Source organism: Octopus bimaculoides, chromosome 6, assembly GCF_001194135.2.
Source record: "Octopus bimaculoides isolate UCB-OBI-ISO-001 chromosome 6, ASM119413v2, whole genome shotgun sequence".
Taxonomy (NCBI): domain Eukaryota; kingdom Metazoa; phylum Mollusca; class Cephalopoda; order Octopoda; family Octopodidae; genus Octopus; species Octopus bimaculoides.
The window spans coordinates 91,141,366-91,150,576 of NC_068986.1; the positions used below are offsets into that span (position 1 = coordinate 91,141,366).

The following is a 9,211-nucleotide window of genomic DNA, read 5'->3' on the forward strand; positions in this document are numbered from 1 at the left end:
CGATTTGACTGAGGACTGGCAAGCCAGAAGGCTGCACCAGGCTCCAATCTGATCTGGCAGAGTTTCTACAGCTGGATGCCCTTCCCAACGCCAACCACTCCAAGAGTATAGTGGGTGCTTTTACGTGCCACCAGTACAAGGGCCAGTCACACGGTACTGACAACAGCTTCGCTCAAAAGGTGTTTTTTTACGTGCCACCTGCATGGGAGCCAGTCCATCGGCACTGGCAACAATCTTGCTCGAATGATTTTCTAACGTGCCACCAGCACAAGTGCTAGAAGGCGACACTGGTAACGATTATGCTCAAATGGTGCCATTTACGGGTCACCTATGAGTGTTTATATAGAATTGCTCATATAGCTGCCATTGTTACACATCCCAGTGGCCAACTCACTGCAAGCTAATGAAACTTGCATTCAGTTATAGAATGTTTCTACTACTTATAACACTGAATTCTAGCTAGCTGTGGAACTCTTTATCTAAAATAGGGGTCCCTAAACGTTTTAGTCCATTGACTCCTCATCAACCCCCAGGCATGTGCAAGAAAATAAATAAATAATAATTAAGCAGATGAATAGTCCCATCGACAACTACCCCCCACCCTAGGCATTGATATCAGCCACTTTGGAAACCCTTCATCTAGAAAGAGGTTGTTTAGGTACATTGATCTAATAATCCTGGATGATTTTTTTGTTAAGCAATATATATTGTGTGTGTGTGTGCTGTGTAAGGAAGAATCTTGTTCTATATTTAAGAGATGAGGAATTATGTACATTATTTACATTTGACGGATATTTGTCCTCATCTTGTTTATTATTAACACATTTCGGCTAATATATCCTCCAGCCTTCATCAGGTGTCTTGGGGAAATTTCGAACATGGGTTCTCATTCCTAAGGTATTTTTCGATGTTGCCGTTGTTATTATTATTATTATTATTATTATTATTATTATTATTATTATTATTATTATTATTATTATCATTTTTCAGGTCTTAACCACTACGCCATATTCCCACAGGCATATCGCATAGTAGTTAAAAGTGTGGGCTACTAACCCCAAGATTCCATGTTCGATTCCAGGCAGTGACCTGAATAATAATAATAATAATAATAATAATAATAACATCGAAAAATACCTTAGGAATGAGAACCCAGGTTTGAAATTTCCCCAAGACACCTGATGAAGGCTGGAGGGTATATCAGCCGAAATGTTGTGTTAACAATAAACAAGATGAGGACAAATATCCATCAAATATAAATAGTGTAGGAAGAATCTTGTTTAGTTATTATGACCACATAATTCATTAATTTAAAATCCTACAAGTGTTGAATTCCTTTCCACCCTTCGAAGGTTGATGAAATAAGTACCAGTTCTATACTGAAGTCAATTTAATATATTATTTTTTTTTCTTTGTTTCACTGAAGTTTATAATGGTGAACCAATTTTCAAAAAGGAATGTGGCAGTTTAGTAATAAATCTCTTTCAAATAGCACTTAGCATTTTAATGGCAAATATTTTGCAAAGGAATGCTGTGTCACTACAAAAGGACATTAGATAATATAGTTTAAGGTATACTGTCTAAAGTAAAGAGGGATTGGATCAATGATAACTAATATCGATTTTATCTACACTTAGGATTTAAAATTGAATTATAAAAAGAAAAAGCAATATTGCACATTGTTAAGGTGGTATAATGGCTAAAATTGTAAGCTAAATGCATTATAGTACATTCTGAGTTCAATGCATTATAGTACATTCCCTGTGTTGTCTATGTCTTCCATTCTTCCTAGATCAATAAAATAAGTATCTGGTATATAATGGGCATAATTCAGTAACTTTCTTCCCAATCCCCACAGAACCTAGTTTTGTACTTTGTCAGAAAACACCAAAGCATGTTACAGAAGAGTGACATGCCAAGTGGTTGACATGATTAATATAATTTAGTTGACTCTCTGTTGTATTGTTGCTATGACTACAATATTGTTGTGGAAGTACTATGTAGTAATGTCGATATGTTTATATGATATCATTTATCTAGGAAAATCTACATAGCATTGTTGCTGTAAAGATCTTCCTAGATGAGAAATTATAATATATGTATGAGTTCTCTCCTTAACTAGTAAATATGAAATAGAAATATGTATGACAGTGTAGTTATTAGTACAAACCAAGTGGCATTGCTCTGTTTGTTGTTCTTTTTAGTTTCTAACATGTAAAATTTGTTGTTAATTGTCATTTCTTTTCTTTGACTTGTTTATCCTAATCAAATTGTCTCATAAAGTGCAATTTAAACACTGGTTCGTTTATAAAATGTAAGCAGAACAGTTTGAGATAAAGTTAGACATGAACTAGACATAATATTTACTAAAACAGTTAATCCTTTCAAGAAACCATGTGTCTCTTTGACCAGTACTTAAATCTTGATTCCTATGGATGAGTGAGCAACCTTCATCAGGGCAGAACTCTAGTCTGTCACGTGTTAACTTTCCTTGTTGTACTTATCTTTGACAATGAACTAAACTCAGCTGATGTAAAGTAGTTGCTTTGTTTTGAGATACAATGGAATACCTGCAACAAATTTTAACTCATAATCTATTAGCTGATAGTTTCATCTGTCTTAGCTACTCAGCCACTTCACTATTACTTTTGGGAAAACAAAATAAAGACCAGCTAGTTAGTTCATTTCTCATTGCAGACATCACATTATGTCTCTGAGCAAGACACTTAAATATATATAATCTCATTTACTAAGTTATCAGAAATAGGTACTGAGTTTTTTTAGAGTAATACAAGAAAGGTTCGCATTTCAACCAAGAGGAGGTAGATCTATCATCCACTTAATGCTTTAGCAAGTAGAATTAAGCACTGGTCTAATTGACTATTGTGATTCATGAAAATGTTAACTTTATTTACCTTGTGATTGATTAAGATAATTTTTTCTAAATGTGTCTTACTCTATGCCTGCTTGCTTACTAACCTGAAACATTCTTTCCTGTTCTTACTGCTTCCAATGAACAGTTAACATTCACCATCTACAAAATTAATTGCATTAATGAATTATTAATTTCCAAGGAGCCAAGTATACCAGTTGTAAAATACAAAAAAACGTCATCAGCCATCATCATTTAACGTCTGAAAATATATTTTTTTAAATACTACAAAATTTTGTCCATTCCAAATCATTGCTTGTTTTATGTATAACATATATGACAGTAACTCTGTTGCTATTTTTCTCCCATTTTATTTTTAGTTGTTACCATATATTTCCTTTGTTTTTTTTTTGTCAAATTGATTAGAGAATGGGAAAATAGACACTAAAACAACAATGATAACAGGATAACTAATGTGAATCAGCATTTTTGAATGAATGAATAAATTATATTACATGTATTCAGTTCTCTTTCACACATTTGTGCATCCAAATGTACACACACACACACACACACACACACACATATCAGCAGCATCTACATTCTCATACTTGCAAGGAGTCAAATGAAATTCATGAAGGCAGATTTTGCATAGCCTGATTTGTTTTTTTCCTGTCATTAATCTTCTCTTGTTTTCATGTTAGATAATATTTTCACTAGTCCTTCAACCATGGGCAGCAGAGTGGATGGACTTGATTTCACAGAGGATTGTAAATGAGTGACATGGCTTGTATGATGGTAACATTTATTTACAATTAGTGTTTCCTTGTCAAGACAAGCAGAACACTTGGCATATGTTAATGGTATGCTGTTACTCTGCGAACAAGAAAACCTCAAGATGGTTGCTAAACTTGCTAAGAATAGCAATCAATTTCCCACAAATCATGCCTTACCATCTTAAAGCAGAGTACAATAGACAGTATAGTCTTTCATATATGAAAAGACAAGAGAGCCACTACTGGAACACCTTTGATCACAGCTCTACTTGATTTGGGATTACCTGGATTCAAACAACAACATTATTGCTCTATTTAACTGACATTTTGTGTATTATCTATAAATATAGTTCTGCTTCATTAAAATATGAATAATATAGTATTTGTTTGAATTTACCATATATTCATCTTACTGTGTACCAGAACCAAAAAGACATTTGTGGCTCAAGGCATAGACTATAGATCATACAATTGACATTGCTTTTGTTGTTGTTATTTTTATAACCACTGTTGTTGTTGTTGTATTTGATGTCACCAAAACTACTTGGAATGGTATATCATAAAATCTGCAAACTCAACCATATTTCCTCTGGGTTACACCACATATAATCCCTTGAATTTAGGGAGCATCTTTGCTGAATACACTATATACATTTCTATTTAAGATTCTATTTCACACACCCGCCTTGTATAATATGATGTTCTACAAGGATCTACTTTCTCACCTACACTCATCTTCCTGATGAGTGACCTAGATATTACTGTGTCCAGTTAAACCTACCATTATAGCTAAAGCATTTTCCTTGCTATTTTGTTATTGCATCTGCCATGCAGTCACTAACTAAGCTGTTTATTATCAGCTCATTACAATACATTATGAGTTTAAATGAGGCTGTGGAGTGGATGTAACACAGTGAGGTGCACTTCCGTTCTACCATAAAAAAATAATAAGGTACCGAGAAGCTGAATTCCTTTCCAGTCTTACATTTCTGTCTCTCTTTCTCTCTGTGTTTGAGTTACTCTTTTAACTCAAGACTAACTACTTGTTTTGGAGGAGTAAGGGCTTCTATAACTCATTGGTTGGTACTCTTTCCTAGCTAACTCCTATTTTCTCTTTTTCTTTTTCCATATACTTGTGTGTGTGCACATGAGTATATATATATATATATATATATATATATATATATACTTTGTGTTTCTAGCTTTTGGTCTGCATTTCTCTTCAACAAGCCTCTTGTCTCTAGATCAGGTGTCGGCCACTTTTTTTGTTATGGCTCAGTTTTGATTTTCTTTTTAACATTCTTCCATGAACTACATGCAAATTATATTGTGTCTTGAATATAAAAAAATCTCTGTGTAGCCCTCATTTCATCAATAGCAATGCTTCTTATGTAAGTAAAAATTAAACTAATCATAATGCAAAAGATCATCGAAAAAGCTATCAACTGCTCACTGGTTTACAAATACATTAAATTTAGAACAATGTTTGCAAAAGACCCAATGTCCACAGAGTACATCACAATGGTTCGCTTGTGGGCTATGGCCCACCTCTTGCCAATGCAAACTCTGTTTATTTGCCTGTCACATGAAGCCATCACAAAATTCATACTGTAACTTCACTTTCATATCTAATTGGCTGTGACAGATTGATAGCTTCATTCATATCTCAAAAATATGTTATTTTTGATCCTTATTGTTTCAACATCAATCAATAATATTCACTTGATATTATTTCATGGATCTCTTTGTGTATAATTTTTTTTGTTTTTTGTTTCATATTGCGACTAATATCACATATATTGATATATTATATTTCCTTTAATTTAGAATTAACTCTATTGGACCTGCTTGCTACCCACCTGAAGATGGCAGCTCACTTGGTATGTGATGTCTCTACTATTACTCATGCAAACACACACACATGCATATATATATATATATATATATAGAAGAAATAATTAAGATTCAGTTGTTAGGTACTTAAGTTGAGGCACCAAGTCAGTCCGGTGTTATCTACCCAGCTTGAAGTAAGGTGAATAAAAAGCAAATAAGTAACAAGGATGTCAAGGTATTAGTGCATAACAGCCGTTTCAGGTGGCTCCATTTAATCAAACAATGCAAGCATTACATCAATTTGAAATACACCGCCGTCTTCGGATACATGCATCTGAAGATGGCGGTGTATTTCAAATTGATGTAATGCTTGCATTGTTCGATTAAATGGAGTCATCCTTGTTACTTATTTTCTAGAAATGGCTGCTAAATCTCCTTCATTCCCAATAACACACTGTCATCTTAACACTTTTATGACTATATTTCTAATGTTATACCTTCAAATATGTTTGGTTATCTTTAGAGGCTATGCATATTTTTTTTTAATGCCTGGAAATTAAATTCAATGAAAATATATGAAGTCATAGATACTATCAATAATTCATTCCCTTACACTCTTTGGTCTCTTAGTTAAATCAGTTACTCTTCAGTTACCTGTAAGTAAATCATCTACATCTCTTTATCTGAAGGATGTCTGGGAAAACCCAGCATATGGAGACGGTCATTCCGAGGTATGTATTTTCAGTTAGGTCTATAGAACAAACACTGTAGTACATAGTTTTACAGTTACCTTTGTCTAGCACCTGCTCTAACCAACATAATCCTTTTACTAACATTTTATTTTCTCATGTTCAATCATTTTTTTAGACAATCATTAATTGGCAAAACAACTCCAACACCATCAGCTTTTCTTCTATCAGTGGAGATCCCCCATTCCCAAAATAGTCTTTAGTATCACTCATAATCTCTCTTCCATTTGACATCCTGTTGAGACCAAGCATGTTGTATCTGATGTTCCCAAACCTTTCGGAATAGAGTAGCACAGAATTCTTAAGATAAAACACATTATGTGTTCCACCCATATCTAGAGCTTTTTTGCTAAGCACACTGTATCCTTTTGTTTTGAAGACATTTCAAATATCCACCTTGTACGCCCTAGTATCCTGCAAATATACACCATCTCAACTATACACTTCCTCTTCATGAGCTATTAGTTGCCACTTTATCCCATAGACAAACTCTACAGCTATACATTTTTCGAATCATATTTTGTCCCTTCTTGTCAAGTTTCATCTTCTGGTATATGTTAAAAATCATTATCACAGTTTAGACAAAATAACAATTATAACCAAAAACCTGCTTTAACCATCACCTTCATTACTTCCTCAAATAATATTTCTTAAGCCAAGACAGAACATACTTCATATCAAATAAACAACGTTGTTGTTGACTAAGATTATCTTGAACCAGGAATAGGGGCTCTGATTTTTTAAAAAGTGTGTTACAGACTTTTGTATGGTTGTAATTTTTTGGATTATTAACTGCAGTCCATCAAGAATGTAATCTTTGCATGTTTAGGGTGACAAGCCCTTAAGGAATTTCACTGAGAGATTGAAACTCATTAGCTACACTCAACTAATGCAGTTGTGCAAGGAGATGGTGCTGCAGGTGAGAGGTTGTTACCAGATGGAGCCAGTGGCAGATGAGCTTGTTCTGAAGTAGGAATAGCCAAAAACCCTATTAAAAGATACTGTCTCATTCTGATGCCACATACCTCTTCCATTTTTTCACATAGCCATGTCTGAATCTTATATCATCATCATTATTCTCTCATCTACTTTTCCATGCTTGCATGGATTGGACAGAGTTTATTGAGGTAGATTTTCTACAGCCAGCCACCCTTCCTGTCACCATATATATATATATATATATATATATATATATATATATATATATATATATATATATATATACATATATATATAAAAGGTAGAACAGAAAATATACAACAAACGGAAACTGTCAAAACACATCATGTGCAAAAAAGGATGGTAGCAGGACAATGGTAAACAGGACAAAACAAGATACACGGATCATTCACGGCCAATTGCCTCTTCAGTTGGAGTCCAGAATATCCACATAGTTTCACCCACTTATCTCCGATACTACTCAAAACCAACTGGGCCAAGGACTTAAGCTAAAAGTATTAAGCCTCTGGGCAAGGCAAATGAATGTACATATATGAAAACAAATAAGTAAACAACAGAAAGGGTCTTTCGACTATCAGACGAGTGTAGTAAGCTCGCACAAGGAAAATGGAAGTGGAAAAATCTTAACAGACCAAGCGGCAGGACAGAACAGAATAGATGCAACTGATCTCAAAGGTGGCCGGCCGAAAAAGGACAACAGTGCCTGAACTGGACAGCAATCACATGGGAGGGGAGGGGAGGAGTTGAAGAGGGCAGAGGGACTATAGATAGATAGATGGATGGATGGATATTATCATCATCATCCTCATTTAATGTCTGTTTTCCAAGCTGGCATGGGTTGGATGCATTGACAGGAACTGACTAGTCAGAAGACAAGACCAAGCTCTATTGTCTGCTTTGGCTTGGTTTCTATGGTTGGATACCCTTTCCTAATGCCTACCATTTTACAGAGTGTACTGGGTACTTTTTGTGTAGCATCAGCAGCAGTGAGGTCACCAAGTAACTTGCAAGACAGACCCCCCACTCAGTTGGCGGGGAGAAGTATTGAAGGACAAAAAAAATGTCTGGCATTACAGGAGAAACATAGCTACCTCAAGTAGAAAAAAAGAGATGGTGAAGATGTAACAGGGTGGTTATAGGTGTATAAAGTGAAGTGAATCAGACACTGGGGAAGATGAGTGGGTGGGTCAGTTCACAAGCTTGTGAAAGGAGAGCAGGAGCTGATGGAGGATGAGGAATGTCATGAGTGGGCATGGGTAGAGGGAAGGGGTATTAGAAGGCTATATTGTGGGTAAGGGATTCAGCAGAGATATATTTTGTGTAGGGAGGTTTATGAGGGAAAATAGAGGGGAAGGGACCATGGACATAAGAGGCATACCCTCATGACCTGGATTTTATTTAATTGAGTGGGTCTTCTCAAGCACAGCAAATTACCAATTGTTTTATTCCTTTGTCATGTCCCCTGTGCAGTTTGGCATCTAAATATCATTTCTCACCACTTCATCCTGGGACTTCCTCTTCCACAGATTCCCTCTACATTCAGAGTTTGGCATTTCTTTATGCAGCTCTCATCCATATGCATCACATGACTACACCAGTGCAGTCTTTTCTCTTGCACTCTACAACTGATGCCTCTTATACTCAGTTTTTTTCTCAAAACATTTACACTTTACCATACATGCACATTGACAATGCACATCCAGCATATATATATATACATATATATATATATATATTCATTTAAAATGCAGAGATGCCTATAATAGGACATCTACTCGCTAGAAACAGCAGCAAAAGACTACATACCACAAAAGTTAGGGATAATTTCGAAAGGAAATGAAAAATAAAAACTTTTACCAATCTATATTCTGTACCATGGTTTCAAGTCAATTTTAGTAAGATAAAGATTATATCTTACAAGGTCGGACTATCGTCAGCAGAAATGACCAGACAATTTCGGCATTTTTGCATTTTTGTATTTGCTGCCGATTAGGTAAACCGTAAATACGCGGTATATTTTG

At 35.0% G+C, this 9,211-nt stretch overlaps 1 protein-coding gene across 4 annotated transcripts in view; it reads left to right on the forward strand.

Moving 5' to 3' along the window:
• Positions 1-9,211, forward strand: part of LOC106869820 (uncharacterized) — a 172,127-nt gene that overhangs the window by 150,863 nt on the left and 12,053 nt on the right. For all 4 annotated transcript variants that reach the window (XM_052968961.1, XM_014915708.2, XM_052968963.1 and 1 more), the window contains one exon: positions 5,476-5,528. In XM_052968961.1, the coding sequence (XP_052824921.1) occupies positions 5,476-5,528 (53 nt within the window). The remainder of the gene's footprint in view (positions 1-5,475; positions 5,529-9,211) is intronic.